The sequence below is a fragment of the Monodelphis domestica genome, chromosome 5 (assembly GCF_027887165.1).
Source record: "Monodelphis domestica isolate mMonDom1 chromosome 5, mMonDom1.pri, whole genome shotgun sequence".
In the NCBI taxonomy this organism is placed as follows: Eukaryota; Metazoa; Chordata; class Mammalia; order Didelphimorphia; family Didelphidae; genus Monodelphis; species Monodelphis domestica.
Genome location: NC_077231.1, coordinates 288,113,460 through 288,127,386, shown reverse-complemented (window position 1 = coordinate 288,127,386; position 13,927 = coordinate 288,113,460). Strand labels below are relative to the sequence as shown.

The 13,927-nt window shown below is 42.1% G+C and overlaps 1 protein-coding gene across 1 annotated transcript; it reads right to left on the bottom strand.

Moving 5' to 3' along the window:
- Positions 1-835: 835 nt before the first annotated feature.
- EAF1 (ELL associated factor 1) lies at positions 836-13,872 on the bottom strand. Its single transcript, XM_001369532.4, has 6 exons — positions 13,505-13,872; positions 10,752-10,846; positions 8,728-8,864; positions 7,434-7,600; positions 5,363-5,596; positions 836-3,943 (listed from the first exon to the last, which is right to left on the bottom strand). Exons 1-6 carry the CDS (start codon positions 13,605-13,607, stop codon positions 3,897-3,899), a joined length of 783 nt encoding a protein of 260 aa, XP_001369569.1. The 5' UTR covers positions 13,608-13,872; the 3' UTR covers positions 836-3,896.
- Positions 13,873-13,927: the final 55 nt, after the last annotated feature.

Sequence of the window (13,927 nt, the reverse complement as noted above, 5' to 3'; positions counted from 1 at the left end):
TTTCATCTTGTTAGCTTTTGCAAACATTCCAGATCATTAAGATCTTCTTGGATTCTAATTCTGCCATCTAATATATTGGCTAGCCCTAGCTTGATGCTGTTTAAAAAGCATAAAAATCTATGGACATACAAGTCATTAATACTTTTTTAAGGTGTTCAAACTGTGGCCAAGGGAAAGAACTGGCAGCCCTCCCCCTAGAGTTCCATTCAGTCTGCCTGTCATCCCATGACATTAACTACCCCTCATGACCCAGCCCCATCATGGCAGAGATGATGTGTCTTATCTGGGGTCACACAGGCGGTAAGTAGCTGAGATAGTATTGGAAGTCAGGTCATTTGCCAGACTCTAAATCCAGTGCTCCTACTACCTCATGCTTGCTTCTCACACTCACTGGGTTTAGTCCATCAACTTGTTCCAAACCCACTTAATTACAGTCTTTCATCCAGTCCACATTCTTTTGTCTTGTTCACAAGGCTATGGTAACTGTCAAATGAACTGCTAATATCTAGGTCCCCGTAGCAGTTCCTTGGCCTTCTACTCTAGTGCATTATCAAAAACAGAAATTAAATCAGTCTAGCATAATAACGTAAGTTTTGGTGAACCCATGCTACTACTTCCCAGCCATCCCTTTATCCCTTTCAAAGTGCCCATAAATCATTCCATTAAAATCCATTTAAGCATTTTGCTAACCTAGTAAACCTCTTAAATCTAGTGATATCCAATTTTAAGATCATTTTAAAGATTTCATTACCGTTAGATCCAAGTGTGAAGGGTTACTGTAAGAAACATCCTCTTAATTATTTCCAGCTTAAGAAAGAAAAACAGAAGACAAAAGAAGGATTGCTGTCTTTAATTTCTTATTTAAATATAGTGATTTTTTAAAAGAGTAAACTATAAAACTTTACACTGCAAATATTTTACATAAATGTAAACATGCACATTTCTACCCTATAGTAAAAGCAGCTATGAAAATAAACTCTAGGCACAAAATTTTAAAAATTGTAATCACAGAGCCAGACAACTTTAAGTTAACTTTTTAAAATGAACTCGGGACAAATGTGATGATGGGGAAATGACAATGGTAAGTGCTGACCATTATTCTACTGGTCTTTTACTTCAACCTACACCTGAGTTTCCAAAATGCTACCTACCATGCCCCACTGGAATAGTTCTGTTTTTACTATAACCTAACATATCCCCCATTTGATAGAATACATCTATCAAAGTAACATAAATCTCTCTCTCTCACACACACACACACACGGGCACACACACACACACGCACGCACACAAATCCTACTGCATCTGTTATCTTAATCAGGGAAATGGGGATTCTGGAGACTTTAAATTTTCCCACCACCAAAGACAAGCAAATATAAACATCAGAAAAACATGAGACTGTTACAGACAAAAGACAAAGAATAAGTAGTCTTGGTTTCAGCTAAAAATCTTGAGTTTGCTAGTATCCAAACCCTATTGTGATTTTAGATTTAGATTAAGCACTGTATCATGGAACAAGTATTTCCGAAAAACAGGGTTCTGAGATTTCTGACTATCCACTATGACCACCGGTTTCTAAACAAACAGATGAGACACATAACAAGAAAATTGGAAAAATTCCAACAGATGCTTCAAAATGTTGAAAACATCCATAGTTCCCACATCCAAGTTGTCATCCAAAGTGTGCACATTCTTAGAATGTCTTACCATCCCTATTTCCCCTACCAGTCTATTATATCTGAATAACTAACCATAGTGTTATGTGCAAATAATGCGTTTACACAATCCTTTTCGATGATTAGCAAACGAACAGCTTGACCTGGAGATGTTTGTTAGAACCAAGGTCCTGTCCGCTTCCTTTAGCATCTGTTTTTATTTGAAATTTAAAAGCTTACACAGGAACCTTTAATTCACACAACTGAAATCTGGCTCAAAAAATTGGGCAAGTTAATAATAGTAGTGAAATATTTAAATATTCCTTATTTCCAGCGACAATATAAACTGATAATGGTATTGCCCATATCTAATGTCAACACTACCATCAGATTATAAATAAATTATCAATTCATCATAAATAAATTCTTATATTCCATTAAATTCCATCTAAAAGCCTGAGATTTGGGTAAGAACCAAAAAGTACTTAAAGATCACAAGGCAATGAGGTCTACTCCCCTTTACTTGAACTCCCAGCTTTCTTTGGACAATTCAAAAGGGAAAAGCAACCTCCCTCCCTCCCTCTTACCTAACTATGGCTCCATGTAATGGTTTTCCTTTGAGCTACCCCCATGTGTGTCTGCCTTGTATCCCTTGTCTAGATTCAAATTCTCCTACTTTAGAATTGGGGTTGATAAGCTGACAGGCAGGTGAATGGTGGGTGTGAAAAGGAGGCACAAGTCAGAAAAGCAACAGGCCAGAATTAATTTAAAAGTTATATATGCCCAGCAAACATAAACAAGAGAATTTTCTCATGTTAAATAATCTGTATTCTGATTATAGGCAATGGGATGTTTGTTCATTTAGACAATATGGAGGCCTACTGTACATACACTTAATAAGGTACACTTAATTATAACTAAGGATTGTTGTCCTAGAACAATCTTTCCATTTCATCAGTAATTTAAGCATTTTGCTGAAGATTTGTACAAGAGAGGGCATATTCTGTCTCGCTTCCAGCTGTATAAAAATACAACTTGTAATTTAAACATAGTTTTATAAAAGCATGGGAGGAAAAAAAATCCCCCAAATCAAGGAGAGTTACAGTATTCTCATTTGATACTTCCAAATTCTTCGCTGGGACTTTTTCTTTTCAACTCACTTGCAGTTTGTATACATTCAGTAGTTTTCTCCTCTAACTCCTATATTCATGTCCATTCCTACTTCTTGTTTTAAAAACCCATTCCTTTCAAAAGCCACTGAATCAATCACGTCTAATGAAAGATAAATGTGGGCTCATGGGTTTCCCTTAACAACTCAGGACTCAAATTTCCAATGTCATCCAGGCACTGTGGCCAAACATAGGGTTCTTCTGTCCTGTACAGAGCCAACTTTAACTGGCTCAAATTCAAACTAGAATTAAATGGCAGCTGTGACATTCACAGTCTAGGTACAAAGCTCCAATACATATCTGATTGCTCTATGCACACAAATCAATGGTTTTGCTACATACCTAAGTTCTGCACACAGTAGGTGTTCAATAAATATTTGGTTAATTAAATAGAATGGGAGGCATATTATGGAACAATAGAGAAAGTGCTGGAGCCCTGGGCTTTACTCCCATTTGTTATTCATTAGCTGTGTGCCTCTGCCTGTCTAAGTCTTCCCTCCTTTGGAAAATGAGAGGTGTGGCATGGATCATAAACAATGTTCTCTCTACCTTGGCAAGTCTATGCCCTAAATTTGTCTTCACTGGCCTATAGGGTGAGGTCTAGTTAGGCAAGGAAGTCTACAACCTTTCTCTCCATGTGCTCAATAATTTGAAGTGGCTTTAATATTCTATAGGGGTGCTGATTGCCCCCCAAAAGCCAAATAATTTCTTTTGGCAATGAAGATGACATAACTAGTGACTGCCAAGGATGTCTATCATTCAATCTTGGAATAACCAAGACTATCCCCCAACTGTTCAGGTTTTTCATCCACAATATTAACCAAACAACAACAAAACCCTCTTAAGTCATTCACTCTATAGACCTAAGTAAAACTTTTAAAACAGATTATTCACAAAATATATACAAGAGCACTCCTGCTCGGGCTCTGTGACAAGGCTTGGATCCCCCCTCCCCAACTCCTCAGTGATCACTAATTCCCCAAGCGCTCTCCTTGGTGATGGGCTTTCTGCTAGCATCCTGCTGTCTCCACGTGTTCTCTGGCCAAAGAGATGGATGTAGGAAGCTCTAGAGCTAGTCATCACTGTCACTGCCAGATTCACTCAATTGTAAGTCATTTCCTGTAAAAATAAATCAAAATCAAAATCACAGAATTAAAAGTGAATGTCCAACAGCATTCAGTATCACCAAGTAAAGAACTCTTTCTTTAACCTTACAAGGATACTTTATTTTTATCAATTTGGCTAGTAATTCCGAGAGATCACAAAATTTCATTAATATAATCTACTGACACTGCTTAGCTTGGTTTCAGTAATGCTGAGACTGTAAAAAGCCCATAATTATAGCCTTGGATCAGGGGTGGATACTGGGCAGGTGGAGAGACATTACACTTAATTTGGGCTTGCTTGTGATGAGTTAACTCAGTTGGACCACCAATTCATATAATAGGAGCAGAGTTAACTCAATTAGCTTCTCCACTGTTACTGTCAGAGTTTCCAATTCTTCCATAGATTAAACACACCAGGGAAGGACATTCATCAGTGAAGACAGGCAGTATAATCAGGTTAGGGTTACAGAAAGATCTAACATATCCTCCCCACCCGGACTGTTCTTCCTCTTCCCTCTTTAATCAACGGCAGCGGAAATGCTGCCAGACATTGTGAATGCCTGACCTCCCTGTACTCATTGCTAATGGCCAGAACCTGCTAAGCCTAGGACGGGCGGCACCCTTTCACTGAGGGCAATAACCCATGAGCACTGACTAAGTACCAGTTTGCATTGCATTGAGCTGGCCTTGAAACTAGAAGACCTAGAACTCCAGGCTTGCCTCTAACCCACGGTGCCATTTGGGTCCCAAAGCTGGGGATCCCTTGGTTAGCATGAGGAGTCCCTCATACCAATGAAGTAAAAAGTCGGGCTTTAGACATCCTGGAGACACAAACACAAAGGGGACACAACACATCGATATCTAAGTATAGATGCAACAAATAAAAAATGATTTTACAAGAAAGGCACCGGCAGCCAGGGGGACCTGACACAGCCTCAGGTAGGAGGAGGATTTGTGGGCGGCCGGGTCATCTATGAGAACAGATAGCCAGAAATGGGGAAAAGACCAAAGGGCTCTATCTAGCCAGCCTGGCTGCACACATTTGGGATGGCATTTTCTGGAATTCAGTTTCGTGTGCATAGGAGGAATGCTAAAATACCAATTTGTGCTCTCCCTTTGCACGGACATATTCCGGGATCAATGATTAGTTCTGTCAGTGATGGGATTCTTCCAGCTCACACACAACTACCGATATTGTCATACTCCTTTAGGTACTGTGAACACCGAGATGTTCCTAAGGCTCAGCCTGAATTAGCAGTGTGATTGGTCTGCAGCCAGAAAGCAAACCTGCTTTGGGCCTGGACACTCATTCAGGCAGGAACATTCTTAACATGCCAGCCATGTTAACTCCAGCTAAGTGGCTGTTCCTGCCTGAATGAATCGGCGCAGCCAGGCAGACCCAGGATGCCCCCGAGCCCGGCTCCTCACTTACGAAGGGTGTTCATCAGCTGGTGATTTCCAGAGGGCCGGCTGGTGCCATTGGCCATGGGGTTCCTGTGACTGAACTGCTGGTGAGGAGGCTGGGAGGGTGAGGCGCGGGCAGCTGGCTCTTCTCCTCCACTGCTGGAGCTATCATCGTCACTGCCTGAAGAGCTCTCAGAATCTGAGGAGCTGCTCCCGCTGCTGCTGCTCATCTGCTCAATGATTTCAACCTCTGCTCTTAGCTCTGGAGCAAAAGCACAATTTGGGTGTCAGAAGAGAAACAGGCCACACAACATTCTTTGCTTAAAGCATGGCAATTATCATTTTTGCAAACTACAGGTTTGTGAATTCATTGATGAGAAGAACTCAAAGCACGGGCCAGAAAAGTTCCGGTCTCAAAAGATACAATACATGACCCTGTTCTTCATGGGCATAAAGGATCTTCTCTCAGAATCTTCAGGTTCTAGGAAAGCAAGGAACTGAGAAGAAAATTATACTGACTACATGAAAAAGAAAATACCAGACTAACAAGGCAGCCTGGCCCAGTGGAAAAGGCACTGGCTCTGGAGACCAAAGACCTGGGTTCCAGGCTTGGCCCTAGAGCTTACACCTGCATAACCACGTGCACAGTCATTTCATATCCCTACGCCTCAGTTTTCTCTTGTTGAGAGTTGAACTAGGTGTCGATGAGGCCACTTCTAGATCTTGATTTGCGATCATATGAACTCTATTGCTCAGAATATTGCGGAAGAGGCTTTTACATTTAATAAATGTCTTGCCAAAAGACATGGCTAAAATGCAGTACTAGATTATTTTTTATTGCACAGGATTTAAAATCAAATATGTATTTGAAGTCTTGCAAACAAACTATCCTTTGCTTACCCCAAACTGCTGCTGAGATCTATCTGCAGACATTTATGAATAAAACCGGTTATATTTTTCTGTCTCACGTGGTACAATATAGCTACTCATTTCCAACATCCCCCTGTATAGCCAGAACTGCCAAGGCCTTCGTGCTCTGTAACTCCCGTACAATTAAAAAAGAGTCAGAAATGCAGTAAATTACAAGTCAGGAAGACAGACTGAGAAAAAATGTTCCCAACGCCTCAGTGTTGTGGAGGATTAAAGGGCAAAGTGAGCACTCGTACCTTTTTAAAAAAGTTTGTGGGACCCCTTGTCAATGGGGGAAAATTCTTCAGAAGGGCATATTTATCAGTTCCCCTTCCTACCCATTGGCTTAGCAGTATTTGCAGTGTTGAAAGCATTTTCTAAACTCGTAGTGAGGCTCAATTGCACAAAAGCTTTCCAATTGAGAAGCTACTAATTTTCTAGAGGAAGCACCTGGGGCTGGGTGACTGGGGAATCCCCCAGTTACTGTCACCTAGTCACCTGCTTCAAGGAGCTTGTACTCTTACCAGGGGACACAACACATCTATATCTAAGTATAGATGAAACAAATACAAAGTGATTTTACAAGAAAGGCACTGGCAGTCAGAGGGAATCTGACACAGTCAGAAAGGCAAAAAGAACACCCCTGTCCTCAGAGAGCATACATTTTAATAGGAGAAACAACAGGCAGAGAAATGAGTCTATGAGATGGGTACAACTCGGGCAGGCAGAGAATGTGGCACTTATGTCTGCTGGACTCTACCGCCTTCCCTCCTACTCACTCAGGTTTAGGCTGCACACTCTAAACAAAAAGTGACAGAACTTGACATCAACTAGCTACAAATAGGTATTTATAATGGCCCTTTATTCCTAAGGCCACCCTACCCAAAAGAGAAAAACTGCAGGAGGGCATTCAGGCTTCCCAACTGACCACACATTCTTTGAATCCTTTTCTAGTTTTGGAGTTTTCATCATTTTCCTTAGGTTTCATGTCCATGGTACACATTTGTTTGTTAAACTCCGAGCCTCCATTGGGCCTACTTTAAGCCACCCCATCCAGAAAGAACTTTACTAGACCTACTAGGTGGTCTCCTCTTTTCTGTGAGGACCTGAACAGAAACAAGCATAGCTAATGCCCACCTTGCAGTTATTGTCTACCTTTCTTGAGAAGAATTCCAGAAACTATTATTTACCTCTTTTAATGTCATCCAATTGAGGTTCAGGTGAAGGATTATCTTTCACAGGGGATGTTTTTGGTCCAATTGGTGGTTTCATTGGGGCTCTGAATGGCACAGGAGGTGGTGGTGCTCGAGAAGGGGGCTGCTCCATTCGGGCCTGGATTTTGCTGCTTCCTTCAGCTCTGAAACAAGGGCAAGAATATTCAATGGGACTAACATATCCATGTTGGAATGGAATGGAGTAGTTGAATATCTGTAATTGGAAATCTTGTGCCTTTGAACTACATTTCCCAGGAGCCCACTGACTTCCTTATTGTTACGTGCTGACGTAGACAGGGGATAAATAGGGTGGTCTTCCATGGCTAATTCTTTCTCTTTGCTTCCTGTCGGTGACTGTAGTGGAGTGAGCTGTTTGAACAGGTAGATTAGCCATGGGCATGTGGTTTTATCTGTTACCTTTTTCCTTTGTTACTTCTAGTGATTACTAACAAATCTTATAAAATATATTTGAAATTATTGTATATTTTAATTTGTACAAATAATGAACTAAAGCTCTGATTCGTTTACATTTAAAGACAAAATTGTACATTTTAAATAGATTTTGTTCCCGAAATGTGTGATTTCATACCAGTTCTTTCATGTGAAACGGTGTTTACTACTCAAACAAAAAAATCAGTGACGTTTGATTCTCATAGTCTAGCAGCCTAGAAGACATGATGCTCGGAGTTTGGTCTTTCACTCTGTGAAATAGTTTCTTTAAAAGTCAGTATTCTGTTGCCATTAGAACTCTAGGTGTCAACATCTTCTCTCAGATTTTCCTGTTTCAACAACCATATTATCTTTGCAACTTGCAATCTTCCTAAAAATGAAGATTTCTCCTAAGTCAACAAAACAACCATTCAGAAGAGTGCCCCCAGTGTAATCAAGATTTTGTTTAGAAAGGACTATCAAAAAACATAGGAATAAAAAAGTATCTACTGAATTGAAGTAACCAAGGAAATAGTAAACATATATCCAGGGCTGGATACAAGAAAGCCTGGATTGAAGGCTATGGACTCTGGGCCAGTCTTAACAAAGGCTCTCTCAGTTGATCTCTTCACTGGTGATAAAAACAGGAATAACTTTCTTGATCCAGAGGCAGCATGATTATGGATTGAGACTACCTGGATCTTCCTAGCTATGTGCTTCAAGGGATTTCCTAAGAACTCTCTACTAACCCATCTCCTCTGCTGGGAGCCCTCCAGAGATTCTGGGGTGCAGTGGTAGATGTGTGCTAGTACAACTCCATCACACACAGGCATACACACACCTTGTTTTCTTGACCTGAATGCTGCTACTGAGCTTTTCCAATACATATTCCCCAGTATCATGATTAATGATGAGAACACAGTCTTTCTGATAGGGCCTTTTGTTTCCTTTGAACACAGTCATTGGAGGTGTTGATCCCTGTTTAAAGTAAAAGCAAAAGACAGTCATCTCAAATCATACATGGAACATGTCACTACCTAGAAAAATTATGTCTATCTTTTACAAAGGTCAGGCAGCACAAATAACTGAAATTCAAATTTAAAAATCCCCCAACTAACTTGACTACAAAGATCCATCATTTTCCTACCAATTAAAATTATGAATGTGGAATAAAATGGACTGATTTCTAACTGAGCTTTTGGACCCTTCTGGGAAAGCAGGAGAAAGTTCCCAAAACAAGCAGCCATATGGTGCTTCTTATTTGTGACTGGACTAAATGACCCCAAACCAGAGACAGTGATAACTGAACTTTTTGAAGATGCCCAAAGCACTTGATCTCCACTATCTTACTTGATGCCACCATAGTCCTGTGACCCTTGAGGTCCCCCAGTATTGGCAGGCATGTGCACTGAAAATCCTGAGGTTTGGGGTTCAGCAGGGAGTCACAGCAGGGCCACGCCTTTCAAGGGGTTATGAGAGCAGAGTGAACAGTCTGGAGAGCTCCAATAAATGGGATTACTTCTGGCATTCTCTTTGGGAATCAATGCTGTCATTTGTAAAATAAACTAGACCATCCCTAGGAGGCCTTTTTCCAGTTTAAATTCTGACAATTAAAAACCATTGGCTTCATTCATTCACAAGGCATGCCATGTCATGAACTGTCCCAGTCCTAATTACAGAGAACAGATATAATTCAACCACAGAAGCCCACTAGTCATCCTGATCCTGGGGGAGTCTGAGCTTGCTGGCTCCACTGAGGTCTTGGATTCTGAGCTGTAGTGGGGTATATTCTGAGAGAATGCCCACAATGAGTCAGGAACTGTGCAGGAAAAAGGCAAAGGGTAGTTCCTGCCTTTAAGGAGGTCACAGACAAATGGGGAAAGGCCTATAAGAAGAAACTTACAAGCATCCAACTGGAAGGATCATGAGGATGTCTGGAAGAGTGCAGGGAAACAAGGAAGGGCTGCCCCAGACATGCTCTCTGAATGAAGGATCTGACAGAATGCTTCCCCTCAAATTCAAGGCCTTATCACCTTTCGCCTGGATTACTGCTAAAGCCTCCTACCCTAATCAGTTTCCGTGTTGGGACCATCATTTCTCCACGCCCTAGGAACTCCCTATACTACTGGCATCACTGGGTCTAGATAAGAAAAAGTGCAGAGCTCCATGTTGGGCCTGGAGATTCTGAGACAAAAACAAGTCTCTGTCCAAAAGGAACCTTCAAGTGCCCATTTGGGGGTAATCTTGAGCTCAAACCTGTCTGGACCAGCACATGACAAACTTGTGACTCAGAATACTACAACTGAATCTGCTCCTTGTTCTGTTTATTCTCGATGATGATGCCAGACTCCCAAACCCTTTTGTTCAATCCTTGCTGTCCAGACTCTAGCTATTCCTGGGCTTCTCAGCCTAGGTTCTTTGCTAATTTCCTCTAACTCCAAATCCACGCATTGGCATAAGCATTAGCTGATCACCTTGGACCCAACACCTTGTCAATGTGACTCATATCACTGCCAGGCCCCATGGAACCTGTTTGCCCACTTTTGGTCAATTTGGCCTGCCTTGTGCAGCTGTAGCCCAAGCCTCAGAGAAGCCATGTATTTGTGAAGAAGGTGCTGATCATTTGGCGCTAATACAACAGTTTTCTGACTTGCAGGCAAGTTTCATAGCAAAAAGAATTCTCTTAATCAAGCATCTCTGAGAAAGAGAGAGAAAAACTATTTTCCCCTTACATTGCTGACCTAAAATATATTTCATCACCCTTTAAAAAAAAGTAATGATTGAGAAACTGTAAATATAAACAATACAAATGAGACACTTCAGAAGAATCCTAAAGTTTAAAAAGATCATACAGAGACAACTTACAGGAATATGTGGAAGTGTAATTGTGACTTCATCTCCCTTGCCAACTTGGAGTTCTCCTTCACATGAAGTATCTATAGATGCTGGCTTAAAATCATCTAAAGAGAATACAAATTATTAGAGCCATAGCTAGGTTACTTATAACTATCATTTTATGGATTTTTTTAACTAAAAACTAAATTTTGTTCAGATAACTATAAAATAATTAACAAAAGCCAATTCGTTAAAGGCCATTCTTAGATGACTACAAAAATATTACATTTTCCTTTTTTTCTTTCCTTTCCTTTCTTTTTTAAAAATTTTCCTTAAAACAGAATTTTAAGATTAGTTTTAAGATGGGTCCTGCATACAACTATGAAGAAAGGCATGCCATCTTGGTTGTAATGAAGAAGAAAGAAATTTGCCAGCCAGCACTTTTCTGTGATGTATAAGTAGAAAAATCAAAGTAAGTCTACGTTAAGTACAAAAGCATCAGTCTGAGTCAAGAGAGAAGGGTGATGACTGGTTGTGATTAACTGAATAACCTGGGCAAGTCATATAACTCCATTAGACTTGGTATTCCTTCTTTGTAAACTGAGTGTTGAACCACACATTTCTAAAAGTTCCTCCCACCTCCAAAATTCTATGATTCTATATAATTTCATCGTATTTTGTCTTCCAATTTCAACTGAAACCCAGACATGAATATGTACACTGTTGTTAAAATGATCTCTAGATTTCCCAACCTTTTGCATTCCAGTTCAACACATATATGGCTGCCAGGCCATATGCTCAAATAAATGATATGTCCCACTGAGTTTTAATTTGAACTTCATTTCCCTCTCTTTCCTCTCACCCCACAGGTAACACAGTAAAAAATGAGTTTGAGGAAAGTTCACCCCATTTTTAAATACCCTCCCTTCAAAGAGACCTCTGTGCCAATCTCAATGCTGGTCAACACATGGGGACCAAATAATAATGTGACCAGGAAAAGAGAGTATTTCATTACAAAACACATGCTCTCTGTGTTGAGTCACAACTGATTTGCTTTCCTGGCAAAAACAAGTCTTAACTAGTGTTAATAGGGCAGCATGGAAAGTCTAAGCTTTGTGAATCAGTGTGCCAGTCAGCTAATTTCTAGCAGCCAAATCTCTGCTAGGGATGCTAAGGGAAGTGTCCCACCCCTGAAAGGTCTGTAGGAGTAAAGAAAAACAAGAGTTAAACAAAACAATCATGGTTATCTTGTGATTCTTTAAGATAAAAAAGATTTTTGTTTGTTTTCTTTTTTAATTCAAAATAGTATTTTCTGCTCCGGTAGATAATCAGAACCTCTCCTAGTCAACAGTTCACAAGACACGGAGGGAAGCCCCTCCTCTCTGAAAAATGGGGGCCCCTGTGCCTGCCCTATCTTCCCCTGGGGCTGCAGAAAGGCTAGAAGAAGAGTGTATGCAGCCTCAGGCTCCCCTTCTGGGATCCCAGCCCAGTACCTCTTGGGGTTCCAATCCTCCCCCTACCCTGGAAAAGACCCACAACGAGCTTTCTGCCCCACCCCAGAGGGAAGACTTGTTTCACTCCTGATCTTATTGGGAAGGCTTCTAGTTTATCTCCATTGTATAAGATGTTTACTGATGGTTTTAGATATATACTGTTTTATATTTTTAGGAAAAGCCCTTCTATTACTATACTTTCTAGTGTTTTCAATAGGAATGGGTGTTGTATTTTGTCAAAGGCTTTTTCAGCATCTATTGAGATAATCATGTGATTTTTGTTGATTTGCTTGTTGATATGGTCAGTTATGTGGATGGTTTTCCTAATATTGAATCATACTTGCATTCCTGGTATAAATCCCACCTGATCATAGTGAAAACTCTTGTGATGACTTGCTGGAGTCTTTTTGCTAGTATCCTATTTATGATTTTTACATCTACATTCAATAAGGAGATTGGTCTATAGTTTTCTTTCTCTGTTTTTGACCTGCCTGCCTATGGCATCAGTATCATATTTGTGTTGTTAAATGAATTTGGTAGAACTTCTCCTTTGCTTATTCTGTCAAATAGTTTGTATAATATTGACATTAGTTGTTCTTTGAATGTTTGATAGAATTCATTTGTGAATCCATCTGGACCTGGGTCTCTGAACAAGCACTTCTGGGGCTCTAGATGTCCTCTGAGGGAGGACAGAAGGAGGTCGAGGGTTCTACTGTTCTGCTAAAAAGGAGCTCCTGGGAGAGATCTGGGGTTCTGTCAGGAGGGCTTACTGAGAAGGGGGAAGGGGGGGACACCTTGCAGGATGCCAGGTGTGTGTGTGTGTGCGCGCACGCGCGCGCGCGTCCGTCTGTCTGTCTGTCCTTTGGAAGGTTCCACTGTGGACTGAGGGGAGTATCTGGGGGAGCATCTATTCTGAAGTCTCCAGGGCTTGGGAAGGTTGGGAGGATCTATTCTGGGTGCCCCAGAGAAGGAGCTTTGGAATGATCCACAGGAATCGGGGCGGGGGGCTTCTAGCGTTTTGGGGTTCATCATGAGGTGGGCAAATCTTTGGGAGGATCCATTAAGGGGTAGAAGTAGAGTCTGACTCCCGGAGGCTCATCTCGGGGCACAGGGGAGGGGAGGAGGTTGTGGGGGTGGTGGAGGGGGTGTCCATCCCAGGGCGTTGGGGGAAGTGGCTCTTCTCGAGTTACGGGGGGGTGGGGGGGTTGTCTCATTCCCGGATTCCAAGGGGGAGGGGTATGCTCATCACAAGGGTTCCCAAGCGGGGCGGGGATCCCGGCCCGGACTCACAGCGGATGGTGTGGAAGGACGACTTCGGCCTCTTCTCGAAGCTCTCGCCGAGCTTCAGGCCGTGCTCCTCGCGGTCCAGCAGCGGGTTCGCGGTGCCGTTCATGGCCCTCTCCCTGTCGGGGGCTGCGGCTTCCAGTCGTTCCTCGGCCCGACTCTTGCGCCGGTTTCACAGCGCCGCCCCCGCCCTGAAGGCCGGCCGGCACTTCCGGCAAAGGCCGGGGGGAACGGTGCAACGGGAACACCGCTCCGCTCCCCTGCGGGCTGAGAGAGGTGGATGCGACCCTCCGACAGAAGCCGGAATCGCCTTCTGTTCTTCCGCCGAACCGGGGGCAGGGTCTGCCGGGAATGGACAGTAAGCTTCCGGCGTTGGGGGCGGGATTTCTTACGGTCCTACCGGAAGTGGAGATGGAGAAGTGCTACGGC

Coding starts and splice junctions, on each gene's coding strand:
- EAF1 (XM_001369532.4), bottom strand. CDS start 13,607: ATGAACGGCACCGCGAACCCGCTGCTGGACCGCGAGGAGCACGGCCTG. Junction 7,601..8,727: donor ATTCAGGTCAAGAAAACAAG/GTGTGTGTATGC, acceptor CCCTTGTTTCAG/AGCTGAAGGAAGCAGCAAAA. Junction 5,597..7,433: donor ATTGGATGACATTAAAAGAG/GTAAATAATAGT, acceptor CTTTTGCTCCAG/AGCTAAGAGCAGAGGTTGAA.